Consider the following 20,730-nt stretch of genomic DNA (forward strand, 5'->3'; position numbering starts at 1 on the left):
CACTTACGGCCCTCCACACCAGGGCACAATCTGCGGCTGATGGGGGGGCGAGGGGGTCTCTCCGGCTCTCGGGAATCCATAATAATTCACTATCACTTGCGTATGAATATACAAAAGACAGACACGTACTTACGGAAGCTTTGCACATGCACACTAAGTGAGAGAAAAAGAGAAAAGCCTTCACAGTGCAAAGAAAACCAAGCAATACGACTTGAAAGCGGGCAGAGAGGCGAGCAGCACGTCTATCCACCAGCATGGCCAAAAGCAAAGTGACTCCTCTCCTCGCAATCGAGCTGACCGCCAACTGCCAGACAAGTAGTTAACTACCGAACCCCCTTGTTCGAAGCTTATGACCCGTTCAGCTGCCGCTAAGTACCTTCCTATTGTTAAAGGACCGAGGGTTTGTATATGTATCTGAACAAAGGCTGAGTTTGACTATAGTTTTTGTGTTAATTGTTCATATTTCCTCTCTTGGGGAACTTAATTTGTTACCAGTCCTCACCTTGACCTTTTATGGTGTTGACAAACATTCTCAAAAAGTTAGATGTCTGTTAGACTTTGGAAGTCTAAAGAAGTTATTTATCTATGGATATAGTTTAGTATCTCAAAGGAGACTTTGAGTTTTCCTCCAATCATTATGAGATAAATAGTACGTTCCTAGGTAGTGCGGAATGTGAGTTTAGTGTCTTTTGAAAGTGTACATCCCAGGACAAGGTAAGAATTGTCCACATGCTCGCTACTTCCGATTTTAATGTTAAGCTTAATGTATCCCAATTACATACTGCTATTCATAACATTGTAAATGAAGGCTATCATTTAGCCAAACCCTCTCTAACAGAGGATGACGAACAAACGCCTATCCTGGGCTAGCTGGGGTTGATATTCAAAGCTTTCCTGATTTTGCTCTTAACAAGTTGTATGCAAGGTGCTGCATTTTCCACAGGAGTGGGTTTAATTCCCTTTGGAAATGTTTTGAATTTTCTGTATCCTGGCCAAGCAATTCCTGTGGGTCAGTTGCCAGCTAAGGTTGTAGAAACCAGGGTAAGTTATTTCTCTGATAATTCATCTTCAGATGGTGAAGTGTTACAGTCGAATGTTAATTTTGTCTCCAAAGAAAACATTTTTCTCCTAGTCCTTGTTTCCTGATACCTCAGTAGAGCTGGGACTTCAAGCAATGTTTAATATAGATGCCCAAGGTCACAATGACGAGACAGTCTGATTACAATCGCCTGCAGATTGATAAGTTTAAGCAACGCATTTCCTTAAGAGATGGAAAATATTGTTGAATTTCCATAGAAGGATGAAGTAATTAATAAAGTTCCTTCTAATCACAAAGTTGCTCTTTCTGTACTAGATAAGATCGTAAAAGATCGGGACAAAAAGGAGTTGTTGGGTTCTTAACAAGAAGTGTTTCTTCAACTTGTGGATGAAATAATTGAAGAGGTTAATGTACATCCAGATGATTTTCACAAATGCATCTGGATTCCTCCTCATCCTGTAGTCAAGACAGAAGCCAATACCACTATCAAAATTTGTCCAGTCTTCCACTGTTCCTTGAAGATGAATAAAGGCCTGTCCAGACGAGGGGGCCTGTCCAGACGAGGGAACCCTGATCGGCGTGCTCCAGGGTTGATGGGCAAATTCTGGCGGGCTCACCAGTGAATGTTGTCCACACGGGTGAAGCGATGGAGAGGTGGGCATGCCCGACGATGCCAGTAGTGTGTTCAGTGTACGATAAACATGGTGCCTACCGCAAAGAAGATAGTGTAGCATGATAATTGCTTTGTGTGTGATGAAAAAAAGAAAAAGAAGAGAATATGGTGCAAAGAATTGCTCAGTAAAAGAAATGTATGTGGTTAACGTATGTCTGCCAGGGTCGAAGCTCAAGCCATCAGGCACCACCATGGTGATTTTGCCACAAGACCCATCAGGCAATTTGACGGTTTGCCCATCAAGTGTGCCCGTTAGAGGGGAGGTCCGCCGATCAGGCCCGGTCACGTGGACAAGCCTTAAGGTCCTCTTAATAAGGCTACTTATGCTGGTGTAAATCTAATGAAGGACATTAAGTTGTCCATGTATTTCAGGTCCAACAAATTTACAATATTGAGCAACTTTAAGCAAGCTTTCTTGCAAATAAAACTAGCAGAGGAAGCTGATAAAAATCGCTTTTGTTTTTTCATGCGTCTTGGAGACATATTGGTCATCTATCGTTACAAGACCATATTTGGCTTTAACGCAAGCTCTTTCATTCTGAATTATGTCTTGAAGCATCATGCAGAGAAATATGCTAGTGACGAATTTTCCAAAATACTAAGAGAAAATATGTACAGTATGTAGATAACATGCTAGTCACTAGCAATAATCTTGAATTCTTGAAGGAAGTGTACCAGGAAACCCAAAATAGATTGAAAGAGGGTGGGTTCACACTAAGAAGTTGGAATCCTAATAGTAAGGAGTTGCAGTCAGAGGTTCACTTGGATGGGACAGCTAAAACTAAACGGGATGTCTTCTCTCAAATTTCAAAAGTGTTCAACCCTTTAGGTCTTTATTTGCCTGTCAAACAAGGGTAAAATCCTAATGCATGAGTTATGGGTAGCTAAACTTGAATGGGATAATGTAATTTCAGACGAGAGACTGAAGAAGTGGTCCCAGCATTGCACTGATCTAAATTCCTAGTCTACCGTATTTTTTCCAAGGTCTTGTGTTAATGAAGACTCGTCTAATTAACTTGTATTTACAACTACTATCCGACTTACAACCTGCTCGACATACGACCACTCATACTTACAACTTTACTTCAGACAGTTGACCATTGAGTTACTTGGCACTGCGCCATCTCATGAGAACTCTCATCACTCAGGCATGAGAACTCTCATCACTCAGGCAGCATCAGTTTGAGTTACCCTGCCCTATCTGCAGCATCATTTGGTATTAACTGTACTGTAGCCTGAATTGCAAACCAATTTACGTAAGAATCTACTTCTGACATGCATGCAAGAACCTAACCCCATTGTAACTCAATGCCTGATTGTACGTAATATATACTATTACATAAATGATTAAAATGTATTAGTAGAAGTACATTATGGTAAAAAGATTGAAATAATGATTGTACATTACATTACAGTACTCAGTAGGCACTTTTATATAGCAAAGGTTTGATAGTATACCCTACCCAGTATGTTGGCCACTTTCTAAGGTTCGACTTACATCCATTCTGACTTGCAACCAGTGGGTCGGAACCAAACTTGGTTGTAAGTAGGATGGTACCTGTACTGATGCTTCAAAACTGAGTTATGGCTTTGCTGTTGTGGATTCTTTTTCCAACTTAAGTTTTTGGATGTCACCACCATTGGAGTAGATTCAAATTATTCTTCAATGGCTTCTTGCTGATACTATTAATGTCAGGAGTGTATTCACTCGTAATAGAGTAAAGGATATATAGCAATGTTCAAAAAGTCCTTGTTGAAAGATTATGGTATAACCATCCAATTCAGATAAGTAAAAAGTGAAGATAATCCTTGTGACCTTCTTACCAGAGGTTTGTCCTTAATGAGTTTGCGAAGCAATTGTCTTTTTGGCAGCATGGACCAATGTAGCTACCAGAGTTTCGAAAATTGTGGCCTGATTATACTTAGGGTGTTTGTCTGATACCAGTAAGTGGCTCGTGGCTCCATGGAGCAGTAGTTATACTACCTTTCATATAAATTCGGAAATTTCTCCTGAACCAGTTATTGATGTACAAATGTTTTCATCTTTTTGCCGGGTTTTGAGAGTAACTACCCTGGTGTTCAAGGCAATATTCAAAATGAGGAAATGTAGCAAGAACCCTGAAAGTATTGCAAGGCTTTATCTTTCAAGTCAGTTGCAAAGGCAATGCTTCCCCAACAAGTTGGGTTATCTTAACTTACCAGATAGTGACACACCCAAGGAAGTCCCCAATTTAGTAAATAATCTAGACTTGATCCTTGATACAGGACTAATCAGGTCTAGGGGACGCATTACCAAATCCGTAGGTGTGTCATATGATCAAAATTCCATTCTGTTAAGTTAACTGAACTTCTTGGAAAATTTTTTCCACCTTAGAAATAAACATCTTGGTCTCCAGACCACTTTGAACAATGTAAGGACTGGTGGATTTTGGATTTCCATGGTGAGAAGTAAGAAAATTTTAATTAAATGCATTACATGTCTCAAATTCAATACTAGTCTCTTCTTCCTTTACCCTAGAATGACGAATTTGCCAAAGCACAGAGTAAATCTGATTAAGCCCTTCCAACACACAGGTGTGGATTTCACTGGCCACCTTTGGGTGAGAGACAAAGGAAAAAATTTCAAAATGTTACCGTTCACGTTTAAATGTCTGTGCTGTGCACAGTTAGTTCCTGATATGTCCACCCTTCAGTTTGTTCTTGCGTTCATTCGATTTACTAATGTGTATGGGATCCTTTTGCACTTATATAGCGACAATGCCAAGTTCTCTGTTGCTGGTGGAGAAATATTCCAGAGCACGCTTTTGTTGGACAAGTATAAGGCAAATTTTGAGGATTTGATATACAGAGCGGTTGATATGCACTGTGAAGTTTTTTACAAAACTATTGGACGTTCTAAGTTGTCATATTTTTAGCTGTTGACTATCATTACTGATATTCAAAATGCAGTAAATTCTAGACCATTAACCTATCGTTCTTCTGATAATGATTTGGAAACAGTAACCCCTAAATGTTTTCTGAAAGTAGACTCAAATTGTAATGTTATACTAAGACTTAATGAAGCTCCCGTATGGTATATCAGCTACTTGTTGAGCTTGAGGGAGTCTGCAAGGATCTACACCAAGTCAGTTGGAACAACAAGATTTCTATTGATGACATTGTCCAGTTAAATTGCTGAATAAATCTTATCCTTACTGGGTATTAGGTCGGGTGCTACTGAATAAATCTTGTCCTTACTGGGTATTAGGTCGGGTGCTACTGAATAAATCTCGTCCTTACTGGGTACTAGGTCGGGTGCTACTGAATAAATCTCGTCCTTACTGGGTATTATGTCGGGTGCTACTGAATAAATCTCGTCCTTACTGGGTATTAGGTCGGGTGCTACTGAATAAATCTCGTCCTTACTGGGTATTAGGTCGGGTGCTACTGAATAAATCTCGTCCTTACTGGGTATTAGGTCGGGTGCTACTGAATAAATCTCGTCCTTACTGGGTATTAGGTCGGGTGCTACTGAATAAATCTCAGTCCTTACTGGGTATTAGGTTGGGTGCTACTGAATTAATCTCGTCCTTACTGGGTATTAGGTCGGGTGCTACTGAATAAATCTCGTCCTTACTGGGTTTTAGGTCGGGTACTAGAGTTAATAAAGGGCCACGATGGCAAGGTTAGAAGTGTCAAATTGAAGATAGGTAATGGTGTTGTACACACTATTAATCACTTGTATCCTCTTGAGCTGTCGCTCACTCATAATCATTGTTTTCAAAATAGTAATTTAAATCCATGGAAAACTATTCTGCTCATGACATTGATGTACTTGGTGGGCCAAATGATTCTCGTAGTTCGAATCAGCCCGAGGACACGAATGTCCATTGCCCTCGTCGTACTGCCGCTGTTGTAGGACGTAACAGAGTTAAGTCGTGGACTCATGAGCTAAAGTTGTAATATGTTAACCCTGTTACGCCGATTGGATGTATTAAATGTCGAGTCAAAATGTCTCCTGTATGCCGATTGGACGTATCATACGTCGGCTCAAAAACGTTTTTTTAAAAATTCGCGGAAAAATACTTATAGGCCTACCAGCTAAAAACTTTTGAATCACGCGCCTTGGGGGATGCTGGGAGTTCACGGATCAAGGCGTTGTTTTGTTTACAATCGCTACGCAGGCGCGCAAGCGCGAATTTCTTTCTTATCGCACTAAAAAGTATCAGTGACACATCTCAAAAATTATTTTGTCACTTTGACATAATTTTTGCACATTTTAAATTATCCTTTACATGAAGTATTATATATGAAAATGTGCGCAATTTCATGTACAATACAACTTAAAAATACTCATGATTGTAGCTTTTATCAGTTTTGAAATATTATCATATAAATAACTATAAGAGCAAAAATTTCAACCTTCGGTCGACTTTGACTCTACCGAAATGGTCGAGAAACGCAATTGTAAGCTAAAATTCTTAAGGTGGGTACACAAGTGAGAGCCGAACCTTGTATGTGTAACCGAGTTACGCATATATGGATACAAGGTGTCAAAATGTTTCGGACGAACCGTAACCACGTTAAACACGTAACTTCATTACAATCCACTGCGATCATCAGTCTGTCTCTGTCCGGGTTGTTTACCGACGATGGCCACCATGCAAGTAGCAGCTGCCCCGTATATTTATACACATGATTTAACGAAGATGAAGCGAAATAAAAGAAGATGGTGGCAATCAAGGTTATATACTAGAAGGGTAGAATACAGTGGTCGGAAATTACTCGCTGACATGAGATTCCAAGAAGTTTCTGGCCACAGTGAAGTCTTTTCTTCGTAATAACTAATAAATTGAAGGACCTCTTCCTCACTCCAATCAGCCATGGTAGATATTTACGTACTGACTGATCAAAACAGGGGACTCTACTAAGGACGGCCTTGTTCATTGTCGGTGTTAACAAGTTCAGCAACCTCTGTTGATACGCGTGTCATACAGGTCCCGTCCACACATTGCGTAACGTTCAAAGAGACCTCCCTTTGATTCGGGGCCCAAAAACCGACAATTGCCGGGACGGAGGGCGAACGGAGCCTCGAACCTCGCGGGTTCGGGGTTCGGGTTCGAGGAACCGTCCACACTTGCGTTTTTGTTACAAGAATCGGTTACAATACAAGGTTCGGTTCGCACGTGTGTACCCACCATTATATTATAGTAATATTCAATCATTTGCCTTCATTTTGCAAAAAATTGGACGTCTCTAGCACAATATTTCGATTTATGGTGAATTTATGAAAAAACTTTTTCCTTACGTTCGTGCGATAACTCCTCCGATAAATTTTTTCGTGCGATTGTCCTAATGTTTGCACCCTTTTAAATTTGCCGTTACATAAAGTTTTATATATGGAAATGTGCGCAATTTCATGCACATACAACCTAAAAACAACCATGGTTGTAGCTTTTATCAGTTTCGAAATATTTTCATATAAATAACGTTAAGTGCAAAAATTTCAACTTTCGGTCAACTTTGACTCTACCGAAATGGTCGAAAAACGCAATTGTAAGCTAAAACTCTTATATTCTAGTGATATTCAATCATTTACCTTTATTTTGCAATGACTTGGAAGTCTAGCACAATATTTCGATTTAATGGTGAATTTATGAAAAAAAAAAAAAAAATTTTCCTTATGTCGCGCGGTGGTAAAACTTCCGAAAAAATCAGAATTTTTTTGTGCGATTGTCGAAATGTTTGCACCATTTAAAATTAGCTGTTACATAAAGTTTTATATATGAAAATGTGCGCAATTTCATGTAGAATACAACTAAAAATGATTGAAGGTTGTAGCTTTTCTCTTTTTTCGAAATATTTGCATATAAATCACGATAAATAGAAAAACAATCACGTTCGGTCAAATTTGACTATACCGAAATAGTTGAAAAACGCAATTGTAAGCTAAAACTCTCACGGTCTAGTAATATTCCGTCATTTATCTTCATTTTGAAACAAATTTGAAGTCTCTAGAACAAAATTGTGATTTATGGTGAATTTTTGAAAAATATATTTACCTTCACTCCGCGCGCAGATTCGCGGCCGCAAGTCTCCGAAATACGTACATCGCATTATCCTAATATTTGCTCCTTTTCATATTAGCCGTTTTATAGAGTTTCATATATCAAAATGTGCGCAAATTCATGAAGAATACAATAAAAAATAAGTGAAGGTTGTAGCTTTTTTCATCTCCGAAATATGTGCATATAAAAAAATATATATGTATATAAAAATTTCGACATTCGGTCAAATTTAACTCGTCCGAAATGGCCGAAATCTGCAATTATAATCTAAAACTCTTTCAGTATCGTAATATTAAATCATTTGTTTTAATTTTGAAACAAATTGGAAGTCTCTAGAAAAATATTTAGAATTACTGTGAATTTTTGAAAATAACATTTTTTTACGTCTGCGCGTTACGAATTCGTACATCATTTTGTGATAATATTTTTCTGGTGTTGCTTTTATTGTTTTACTATGTATTATATATCAAAATTATTGAAATTTAGTATACAATACAACGAAAAAAAAAGTAACTCGTTAGCTTTGACCGTTTTTTGCACAGCGTGATTTGAATACAATTATCTATGAATTTTTTTTTTCGCTACAATATCTCGCATTATTTACATATGATAATGATATTATTTTTCATTTCTGATGATTGCATACTAAACTTCAGGCAATGACAAAAAAATGAGCCAAAAATGAACTCTTAATCTTTAAAACTAAGCGCGCTGTGATTTTTTAGAAAAAATTATGCGGAGAGGGAATGTTTTAGGCAGATGGATGTAAGCTCCGGGAGCTGAAAGAAGCAGAGCGCAACAAATCCACGGAAGCCGAGGCTGAATACGCAGTGCGACCATCAACTCCGGAGGCGGTCGGCTAAGAAGCGACACCCATCAACCTGAGGTCCTGGAGGACCTAGTACTCCCCCCCCCTCCGCTGAGTGGGAGGCCCATCGCGACAACCAGGGCGAGAGGAGCACCCAACTACTGGAGGCCCTACGTGAGGGGGTGGGAGGGAGGGCTGATGGGGAGACGATCACCTGACCAGCGTATCCTCGTGAATAAAGGGGCCCCCTGGCCAAAACGATCTTTCATCAACTTAGGATGATCGGAATGCTGGGGGGAGAGTAAAATGGCCTTTGCTGATGTACAGTCCTGTTCAAGTGTAGGATTGTCATCAGTTTATCATTTCATTTCTTATTTCTCATTTTTCCAACTAGCCATACTTTCATTTCAGCGTCTGAATGATCTTATAGGTTCCAGTGGCTTGGGCTATGCCCTAAATTCCATAATCCATCCATCGTGAATAAAGGATCACGAGGAAAACGCAGGCATAGCCTATATAGGCTAGCCGACCGAACATCCAACATATAAATAGACAGAATAAATGAATTACTTAAAGCTAAAAGAAAATCATGCTTTAACACGGGGGCGATAATGAAAAATAAAATGTTGTAAAATATATAAAACGCAATGAAGGCCACTCGATAACGGTGGGCGCAAAATGGAAAAAACTACTTGCCTACTGACAAAAGAAAAGAAACGGCAAGCTGACGAAAAGAAAAAAGGGGAAATTTCTTGAATGAAATATACCAAACTTAAAAATAAATAAAACAGGGGGGGGGGAACGGTGGACATACAGCGAAGCACGTAACAAAGGAAACGTGTTCGAATGCAGACCCCCGTGAAAAACATGGGATAAACGAAAATAACAAAACATAAATGAAAACAAGATCAACAAAAATACTGCCACCCAAGACATAAATAAAAATATACTGAAATATCACAAGTTACGAGCGCATATATATATAATGAAATATCACAAGTTACGAGTAGGCAGGAAACCCACTCGAAACTGGTACAAAACAAGTGAATGGAAATGGCGACTCGCTGCCGCTCGCTACGGAAAAGAGACGCCTAACAAAACCCTAAAAGGCAAAACGGAAGGCAAAATCACTCCCTAAATAATGAAAAAGGGCCAACCAGTACTTAACTTGGGTGAAGTGGCAGATTGACGATCCATAACAATAAAGAATAACGAAATCAAAGACAAAGTACAGATAGCTTAATTAAAGCGTTCAAACTCTGGGAGGCTATCGATAAGAATGACGTCACAGACTCCTTCAACAGGGTAGCTGGGTGTGACCTATGGGTCGGCTCCCTGTATTTAGGGTCTTTTGATGAGGAAAAGGTTAATTGGAGGGGTTGCTGTGGTAGTGTTTAACACTCGCCCCAGTTTTATACCGACACCTTTTATTTAGGTGAGCGAGTCAGAGACTTCTGACATGTCCAAGCTAGCAGTTCTCTGATATTATAGCAATATTTTACTAGAAATAGTGCTAAAGAGGACACATTTCACTGGGCGACACGGCTTCCTCGCCCAGAAATAGATTTTTCCTACGTCAAAATCCCTTTTTTAGGGCTTCGGCGTAAGAGGGTTAATGAAAGTTCTGTTTTTTATTTTATTTTTAGCTAGTTGATTGTGTCTTAGTTTAAGTATATAACAAAAATAGTCTTGTCAGTCAAACTGAGTTGCACTTTTTTCTTTTTTCTGGGGGAGGATATAGAAACTGTAAACAAGTTTTAAGTGTAGTCTGTTCTTACCCCTTCTCTCTTTAGTAATTCAAGTTGATGTATTTTGTAGTGTTCAAGTTTCCCTACATATGTTTTCCCTCCAATATTAACACGTGAAGTGAGTTACCGCTTGCTAGAGGTGGGGGAATGAGGGAAGCTTCCTGAACATGGAGACCAGCATATGTTAGAGAACGTTTCTGCTCCGGAAATAGTTGCTTTCGGAGAGAAAAATGTGTTGAGAATTCCCTTTGATGAAATGCAAGAGACGGAGTCAAGAGCCTAATAAAGTTAAGCAAACCTACAATAAGGATTCTTCAAGCAACACCAAAATCTTGAAAAACATACAAGAGGAGTGCGTGCTGCATTAAGGTAAGTGGGTAGCGTATGCTTCACGTGTTATTTCAGGGATTGGGTGTTGCTGAATTCATCGACACAATCCCAATAAAAGGCTTTTTAGTCATAAAAAGACAAATTTTCCACTCAAATTATGTCGATCTTGATGAGCTCTTTCATAATATAGGTTTTGTTTTGGTTGGGTCAGTAACAAGGTCACTGTGAAAGGTCAAAAGGTCACAAAAATCCGGGTAAAGTGAAAATCAGATATATGGCTTAACTAATCGCTTTAGTGCATAACAAACTGATATTTTAGCCCATATAAGGTTCAAATTGATATTTTAGCCCATATAAGGTTTAAATCCATTAAAACAGATACAAATCAAGACATCTATATCAGTAAACTATTGATTAGGATCATAAATTAGTAACTTGACAAAACTGAATTGGGTCCACCTTCAATTTGTGGCCTGTTGAACCAGTTGAACCATTCTAGAGCAAACGAAATCTAAGAAACTTAAGACATAATATTCTATCACGTGTAATAATCAGTTAAATGCTAGAACACTCCTTAACATGTTGGGAAATGCATATTCTTTCAGTTGATATGTACCATTTACTGCATTTAGGATAAAGTATAGTATGTCTTTACAGAGGTCACATAATGTCTTATGACAATTCAGTGATTTAAAGCATGCTAGCATCCTTTTTAGAATTGAAGTCTTAAAGAGATCTGTATGCTTCCCCTTTCTATCATCTCCAATGAAAACGGTTTCCTGCTCTAGTCTTGACAAGGCCTCTTTCAATAGTCATCCTTTCAGAGATCTCGCATAATTTTGAAGAAACAAAGCCGTGTACTTTATTGTGCACGGTCAGTTTCATGCGATGAGAGGTGGCCCTCTTAAATGCGATGCCAATTTTTGTGACCATATAACTGCTTCCATAGATTTATTGTTATGTATATGCTACTAAGGCCAAGAAATAATGAGCTTACCATTCAGATATCAACACATAAGCTAATGTTACAATATGAACCACATTACATATCCTCTTGTAGTAATTGACCTAAAGATTTTCATCAGTCACTTTCTCCAAATACAATTACTAATAAGATATTGAGTGGAAGAATGAGTGGTACCAAACATCTTAAGGGATATCTTATCCACTTAAAGTGGATGGATGTAATAGAAAGTGTTTTCTAAGGATCTATGAATTTGCATGCTTAAGTGGTTTAAAAAATTGAAGGTTGACCAAATTCAATTTTTTCCTGTTACTAATTTGACCCTAATCAATAGTCTACTGATATGGATATCTTCATTTTCATCTATATTAACATAATTGAACCTTGTGAGCTAAAAGATCAGTTTATTATGTATTAAAGCGATTAGTTGATCCATATATCAGATTTTAACTTAATTTTGATTTTTGTGACCTTTTGACCTTTAGTAACCTCCTTACTGACCCAATGAAAACAAAACCTATATATTTTGGAAGAGGTCATAAAGACCAATAATTGGAGTGGAAAATTTGTCATTTCATAATGAAAAAAAGTGAAGTTCTAAATAAGCCTTTGATGTATTTTACTATTTATATGTAATTATCGACTTTGGAAAATCGGCTGCAAAGGCACAAACGCGGGACATTTTCCCACATATTGCCAGGTTGTGAAAATGTTACCCAAGATTTTCTGTTAAAGGAAATAAGTACTTCAGAATCCCAGTGAGTAATTGAGGGTACATTTTATGCACAAGAGAATCCCTCTTGATTCGCAAATTTCTCTCTGGACCATATTTACCCATTATATGAGGGAAATTCGCCTATTCTTAGGGTTTTCAGACTTAAAATAATCACTAATTAGTGTATTTTGATATTTTCATGGCTAAATACATTTTTATGATACAAAAAGGATTTATTAATTTTCAAATAATATTGATTAATACTGTATCAGTAAGTTAATAAGATTAAATATCACTATAATAATTCTCTCTCTCTCTCTCTCTCTCTCTCTCTCTCTCTCTCTCTCTCTCTCTCTCTCTCTCTCTCTCTCTCTCTCTCTCTCTCTCTCTCTCTCACAGAAATGTACGTATATTTTTTTGTATGATAGGTAAATGATTACTATTTTCAAATATTAATATTAATGTAAACAGCAATAATATAAAGTCATTAAAGAAAATACCAGTCAATTCGTAAGATTTTAGTGTAGAAATGTAAAAAATTATGTAAGAATGAAGGAAATATATCTCTCTCATTAATACTTTCAAATACAATATTAATATAACTATAATTACAAAATTCATATTGTGATAGTATTTTAAAGAAATACAATAATCTATCCATTTCACTCTTATAAATAAGGATAACTCTCTCCCTTTTACCACAAGATGTGTCATAATGTGTTTTAATGGTAACACACACTCTCTGTTTCGCAGGATGCGTTAGAAGTATTCTCTCTCTCTCTCTCTCTCTCTCTCTCTCTCTCTCTCTCTCTCTCTCTCTCTCTCTCTCTCTCTCTCTCTCTCTCTCTCTCTCTCTCTCTCTGAGACAAAAGAATTTTTATGGTACTATTATGTAATATTTCTTGGTATTTTCAGTTAACAATAATAATAAAACTAATGATAAAATTCGTATGTGGTAGTACGTATTTTAAAGAGATAATAACCTTTCCATTTCACTTACGTAAGGATAACTCCTCTCTTACCGAGATGAGATAATTCTTATGGTAGATGTATGTTTATTAATATTTTCAAATTATTATTAATAATAATAATATAACTAATTTCAGATAAATTATTCTTCCCTTCGTCTTTCTGTATCCATTTCTCTACAGTCTCTCAACTCCAGAGATGGAGCTTGGGAAGCTGTCAAATGTGTCAGTGTAACAGGGGAGGTGATTAGTAGTGCCATATAATGGTCAAGGATTGTAATGGTTTTTATGCAGTCTTACTGAGGTGAGATCATTTTTATGGTACATGGATGTAATTAGTTTATATTATTTTTCCAATAATAATACCATCATATGTATAATAATACTATAACTGTAATTACAAAATTCATATGAGTATTTAAACACATTCTTTCCATTTCACTTTTTTTTTTCTTCTTTTTTTTTTAATTGTAAGGACAATCTCTCTTGGCTGCAAGTGTTGGAAGTACTAATAGTATGTACGTATATATACCTTTAAGGGTACTAATGTTCAGAATTACTTTGAAATTATATTAATACAATTTCTAAGATTAATACAGTAATATAATAATTTAAGGTAAATTTGATGTAGGATGTTACAAATACAATTTGGATATCTCTCTGGTCTCTCTCTCTCTCTCTCCTCTCTCTCTCTCTCTCTCTCTCTCTCTCTCTCTCTCTCTCTCTCGATATTTCTAATGGTAAAATGATTCAGATGACTTTGAAATGATAATACCAATTTAATGGTATATTTAATGTAGGATGATTATTTTATACATTTGGTATTTGAACTTTCAAGATAGGCAGATATAAGCATTGTTAGAGGGGAGTAGTTCTAACTATTCATGGTGGTGTCTGGTACCCATCCCCCGCGAATACGGGGGGTGGGGGGTACACTGTATATATGTACGTTGAAAATCTAGAGTACTACGAACAAAACACATGGACAATTACTGGGAAGCCTTTCTAGAAGAATACGTACACACATAAACGCTCCAGATGTATTCCATTAAAGCAAATACTAACAAATGGCAACCCTCAGCCTTAGTGGTTCAACAGAGAAATTAAAAATAAAAGAGAAAGATACCGTCCACAAATCAATGAACCCACACCCAACTCCAGAAGCAGCATGCAGAAAAACTGTAGAATGGTGGATAAATTAGTAATGAAATGCAAAGATAAAAGGATAAGTGTTGCATCAGTTTATAAGGAAACTCAAAAGAATTCTTTGCTCATGTTAATAGTAGGAAGCCAATAAAAATTAGTGTATGTCCCCTAAGAGACAATGGGGAAACCTGGTGAACACGACTTGGAAAAAGCAGTTGAATTAGTTTTACTAGTGTTTTCACAATTGAAAACACTACCTCAATCCCTGAACCAGCTATTAAATATGAAGGGGCAGAACCACTAAACAAAATATTTACAGAAAAAGAGTTAAAAACAAAATAGAAAACTAAAACAATAGAAAACTAAAAAAGTTCAAATCTCCTGGCCCGGATGGGATTCATCGAAGAGAAATTAGAGTTAAAAGAGGAGATAGTTCCTCACCTATAGTATAAACTCCACAGAAAAACGGCAGAACAACAAAAGGCACCCAAAGGATGGAAACTAGGTAATGTGCCCCCAATTTACATAAAAAAAAAGGTCCAAGAGAAAAGCCAGGAAATTATAGACCAATCTAACAGTCCCTTGTAAGATTTTTAAGGTTTTTGAGTCCACACTTGCAAATCAAATTGATAGAAACAACCTGTTGTTAAACAGTCAACACAGCTTCAGACAAACCTCCAAGTTTTTCCATAACATGCTCTGTTATATGTATACAACAGTAGAAGAGCAATAGATATACTCTACTTTGATTTTCTAATGTCCTTTGACAAAGTTCCACACAAGAAACTAATGACAAAAGGTAGAGCTTTAGGAATTAAAGGAGAAACAGCAGACTGGATCGAAGACTGGCTAACTAATAGAAAAGTCGTAATGAATGGTGAAGAATCGGAATGGGCAGATGTGACAAGCGAAGTTCCTCAGGGTTCTGTCCTTGGCCTGCTCTTTTCTTTCTTTCTTTCTTTTTTTTTATGGCATTGATGCAGGATTAGCTAGCAGAATAGCCAAATTTGCAGACACCAAACTAGGTGTAATGCAGGAAATCCACACAGTGGAAAGTTTAAGAAATGATCTAAAGAAAATAGTGGTTAAAAAGTTGGCAAATGCTTATTAATGAGGATAAGTGTAAAGTGTTACAAATAGGAACAAACAACCCCCATGCCAGCTACATGCTGCTTGGGAATGACATTAGTGAAGAACAAGAGGAGTCGTCATTACCAAGGACTTAAAATCCACAAAACTGCATATAAGCTGAAAAAGGGCACTGAAACTAGTGGAATACGTAGAGGCAGTTCAAATACAGAAACAAGGAAAAGGTGCTGCAGCTCTACACATCAGTAGTTAGACCTCGTCTTGAATATGCAGGACAGTTTTGGTCACCAACACTAAGGACATAGATTAGAAGGGGTACAAGCAAGAGCCACAAAGTTAATTCCATCCATCAGGCAAATAGGTTACCAAAGATGACTAGAGAGCCTGAACATGTATGGCTTAGGAACACGGCGATTGTGAGGACAACTAATAGAAACATTCAAAATACTAAAAGTCATAACAAAAAAGTAGACAGTAACCCATTTACATTAACAAAAACCAGATAAGAAATAATGGATGGAAACTAGAAGTGAATAGTTTAAACACATCTCATTGCAAGAACTTCACATACAAGATATGTGACACATGGAATAAACTGCCATCAGAAGCCATAAACAGCAACAGTGTAGAAGTTTAAAAGAAAGCTAGACAAAATAATTAGGACACTGTGAATGAACAATAAAACCTGCTCCTAAAGACACGTGAGCACAAGATGTCTCCTCAGATGGACTAAGTCTTTGAGACATCCTAGTCCTTGTATCTCTCTCTATCTCTCTCTCTCTCTCTCTATGATGTTTTCACTTAGCTTTAATAGAACAGAAATTACTTTTGCTTGTATTCAGATAAGCCCTCTAAATCTATTAGAAATCAACTTGCATGTACATGGTTGGCTATTAAAAATGAAGTGTTTTTTCAAAAGATTGAGTTTGTAGGTCTGGGATATAGGCCTACAACTCCAATCCCAGCTTAGTGATTTTTTCAATAAGTTGTCACAAGACACACTGTTTTTTGCTTATATTCAGTCAAACCCTTAGCAAAATGCTGGTAAAAATGCAGTGCTTGTGTGCACTTGCCCACTTTTTACTCATGAATGCTCCCATCATGGTTATTATAATATATTTTTATAATTATTGTAATTTTTAGGACTAGGGTATAGGCTTAGTAACTAATCTTAGTGACATATTCTCTAGCAACTCTAATCTTAGTGACATATCCTCTTGAAGTTTTCATAGGACAGATTCGAGCTTTTTGCTTGTATTCAGTCATGCCTAAACTATTAGAAATGTGCATGCATGGACATTAATTCTCATACGCTTTTTTCTCCCCGTGCACGAGCAGCCATGACTGAGGAAACATACAAGAAGTTATGGAGGCTGAAACTCCACCAACTCGATTTGGAAACTTACGGCTTCCCAAGGAACCACCCAAATAATCCTAAGAGAGCTGTCCTTGGGATCTCACAGAGGCCACAACCCCAGCAAGAGCCACATGAATCAGACTCCTCAGATTCAGAGCCAGAAATAATAATGGACAGATGTTCAAGAATCTGCACCCGCTGCAGGATCCTCTTCAAAGTGGATAAGGAAGGTAGGCCTAAGAGACAGCTCTGCAGATACCACCCATACCATGTCCCCTACAAGAAGAAATTCAGGTGCTGTGGGAGGAAGAAACATGCCGAGGAGGGTCCTTGCAAGACTGCCAGGCAGCACGTCCACAATCAGCTGGCCCCAGAGGCCTTGGAGAACTTTAAGCCTACGAGGGATAACTTGATCAAAGCCAAGAGGATTTATGCCCTGAAGTGCTCCCATGTGTATACTGAGAAGGGCATCGAAGTCGCCAGCGTGTCCTTAGTAGATGCCTTCTGCAGTGTCGTCTACGAGACAAAAGTCAGACCTGAGAGTAATATCCTGGATTACGACACAGAAATCAGCGGCCTCAGGAGACACGACTTGGCGAACATACAGAAGACTTTACAAGACGTCATCGAGGACTTGAATGCCCTCATAGGACCCAAGACAATCCTCGTCGGGTTCCGGCTCCAGAGGGACCTGACCTCCCTCAGGATGATACATGAGAACATCGTTGAGGTAACAGTGTTGTATCCTCACAAGTGGGCTCCCAGGCGCACACATTCTCTCTACTTCCTCAGGAGGAATTTCCTCTCTTTGGAGAACATTCGGGCGCCTCTAAAGTCACGTGAAGAGGCCATTACAGCCATGAAGTTAGCATTACACAGGATGTGAGGTGCCCAAGTGCTCATCTCATAAATTGTTCATAAATTGTGATTTTTGGTTTAATATAACTATATATATATATTTTGCCCTGTGTTCTCTTACAAGAATCCATGTTATATATCAATATTTATATAAGTGATTAAGTCGTACCATTTTCATGGTAAAATTTTAAATGTTTTTTTTTTTACTTTATAGATTTATGGTATGTTAAATTTTTCCATTTTTAAGTAAAAATTAAGTCTAGTGTTTTGTGGAGTTGAGATATAACTTTTTGAAAAATATATTTTTTCTAACTTGTACATCTCATCAATTGTGATTTTTGCTTTAATATAACTTTTAAGACAATATATAGTTTGCGCTGTTGTCTCATACAAGAATCAGTTATATATCAATGTTTATATAAGTGATTAAGTCACACTTATCTCATAGCAAAATTTAAAAGGTATATAGGCCTACTCTTGTTCTTTCAGAAAGGTGAATATTTTTTTTGGCTCACACTTGAATGTTTTGTTCATAGTTTTCATAGTAAAGTCCAGCCCATTATCTGATTGGCTGGTTTGCATTGGATTGTCCATTCCATCAAGTGACTGGTTGGTGTATTTTATATTCCCTAAATGAAGGTACCAAATTTAGTTTTATTTTTTTTTTTACTATGTATTCCATTTTTAAGTACATTTTTAAGTACAAATTAGTATAGTGTTTCTTTTCATAGAATATGGTGTTTCCATTTCTTTTCATTTTTAAGTACAAATTAGTCTAAAGTGTTTATTGACTTTATGGAAAAATTGAACAGACCCTAATTCTTTTAAGTATAAATTTGTCTAAAATTTTCTATGATTTCATAGAATTATGTTCTGTTTCTTTCCATTCTCATGGAGTTGAGATAATTTTAGTTTTATTAGTAACCCAAAATAGTACTGTTAACTCATAATCAAAATCTAAGTCTTCAATAAGTAAGTTTTTGAAAGAGATTTTTTCTAACTTATACATCTCATCAATTGTGATATTTCCTTTAATATAACTTACTCTCAAGACATATATTTTGCACTGTGTTGTCTCACAAGAATCAATGTTATATATCAAGGTTTATATAAAGGATTAAGTCACATCTTTCTCATGGCAAAATTTTAAAAGTATATAGGCCTACTCTTGTGCTTGTGCTTTCAGAAAGGTGAATATATTTTTTGGCTTGCACTTGAATGTTTTTTTCATAGTTTTCACAGTAAAGTCCAGCCCAACCTTGGCTGGTTTGCATTGGATTGTCCATTCCATTGAGTGACTGGTTGGTGTATTTTATATTCCTTAGCCCAAAATACTGTATAAATAATCACGATTTAAAAACATAAAACTAATTTTAGTAGTATATAGTTTTAATAAGTATTTAAACCCTTATAATTACAAATATGTAACCCAAAATACTGTAATTGGATAATTATCAAAATTTAGATATCTTCAATAAGTTTTTCTTTTTGAAAAAATGTTTTCATAATAAAACAAGGTTTTAATTATACTTACCCAGTAATTATATAGCTATAGTTTGTTACTCGCAGCATTGATTCAATTTTCACAGTGTCTAAGTGACACCAGTCTCTCCCCTAGCAAGAAGGTTGGGGGACACAGCCCATTAGCCCATTCCGTTCATGCTTATGTCCATCAGCAGGGAGGAGGGAGGGCTCTGATCATGTAATTACGGGGTAAGTATAAAACTTTAATTACATAATTTTTAAAACATACTAGCTGATTCCCACATTGACAGGAGGTGGGATAAATGTACATTACTCACTCTAAAACCTCGTCGTGTAATGAATTCGATATAGATGAGCTGCTAGCATTGAGACCATGCTTGTCTTTCCTTGTTAGTGAAGAGAGCTTGCAGTAGAGACTGCCTCTGGTTGGTGCTCAATTTAACCTGTAGTGGCACAGCAGTAAATCAAGAGTCGCCTCTACTTAAGGGGGGAACCTTGTAGCAAGGATGATTCCAATTGCTCACAAGGACTACAATTTGCCCTTGCCCTGGATTACTATGACACCTACACTGAAGTAAAAACCACACCCCATCCACTATAATAAAGCTAAAAGTAAGTTTAAGCTGAAAGTGACTCGGAAAAAGGGACAAAATTCAGCAGTTACCTTGATGGAAAAAGAGAATACAGTGTAGCAGTAGAGTACATAATAGTAAGCATTAGTGTTAATCCTGACTTACAAAATAGCTTCTATCCTAAACACTCAATATTGGGTGGACCATAAATAGTGCACATATCTAAAAAGACAACCCATTGATTCTTTGGCTCCAAACAGAATACCATTGCACAAGGACCTCGCTAAGTAGGGTGAGCCTTCATGCCCTCCTTACCGAAAGGACATCATTAATATGAAACATGATCGAAATACTTATTTATTACAAAATGATACACAGTACCTGGCTCTTGCTTAGATCCATCCACATTAAGACATATACTGTCTGCAGGCTGGTGCCACAAACAGTTTCATATCCTTGAATAAAAGGAATAGATGCAAACACTCATCTTCCACATACAATAAAAACAATTTGTTTAAAACAATGGAATTTTGGGGGGTTATTGTGGGCCACCAAAAAATGAAGGTGCAATGGGAGAGTTGACATTTCATTATGTTCAAATGATGTAGCCGAGAAATTTAAATGGAATGTCCTCGACGATTCATACACAAGTGACCATTTCCCAATCATTCTGAATAAGTAATATAAACATACTGCCACCTACAAGATGTAATATCCAAAAAGCTAATTTGGATAAATATTTCCTATACACTCGAAACATACCACCATTCCCACATGAAGATCACAATACTACATGTAAATCCTTCTCAAACTCCATAATGCTGCAGATAAAAGCATTCCAAAAACCAAATCACATTCCACAAAATCCCGTCCTATGGTGGAATCCAACCTTTAGTATTAGTAAAATAAACATATATTGGGTCGCAATCTT

At 37.1% G+C, this 20,730-nt stretch overlaps 1 protein-coding gene across 3 annotated transcripts in view; it reads left to right on the plus strand.

Annotated features, from left to right (window-relative positions):
* The window catches only part of LOC135206035 (putative exonuclease GOR), a 36,099-nt gene extending 17,005 nt beyond the window's left edge, over positions 1-19,094 (plus strand). Inside the window, exons 2-3 of one of the 3 annotated variants that reach the window (XM_064237210.1) lie at positions 10,386-10,684; positions 16,866-19,094. In XM_064237210.1, coding sequence (XP_064093280.1) covers positions 16,868-17,770 — 903 coding nt within the window. In that variant the 5' untranslated portion in view covers positions 10,386-10,684; positions 16,866-16,867 and the 3' untranslated portion in view covers positions 17,771-19,094. Of the gene's footprint in view, positions 1-10,037; positions 10,685-16,865 lie in introns of those variants that run through there. The other 2 variants (XM_064237209.1, XM_064237211.1) reach the window with 2 other exon arrangements.
* The last annotated feature ends 1,636 nt before the right edge of the window (positions 19,095-20,730 follow it).

This window comes from Macrobrachium nipponense, chromosome 29 (genome assembly GCF_015104395.2).
Source record: "Macrobrachium nipponense isolate FS-2020 chromosome 29, ASM1510439v2, whole genome shotgun sequence".
NCBI lineage: Eukaryota > Metazoa > Arthropoda > Malacostraca > Decapoda > Palaemonidae > Macrobrachium > Macrobrachium nipponense.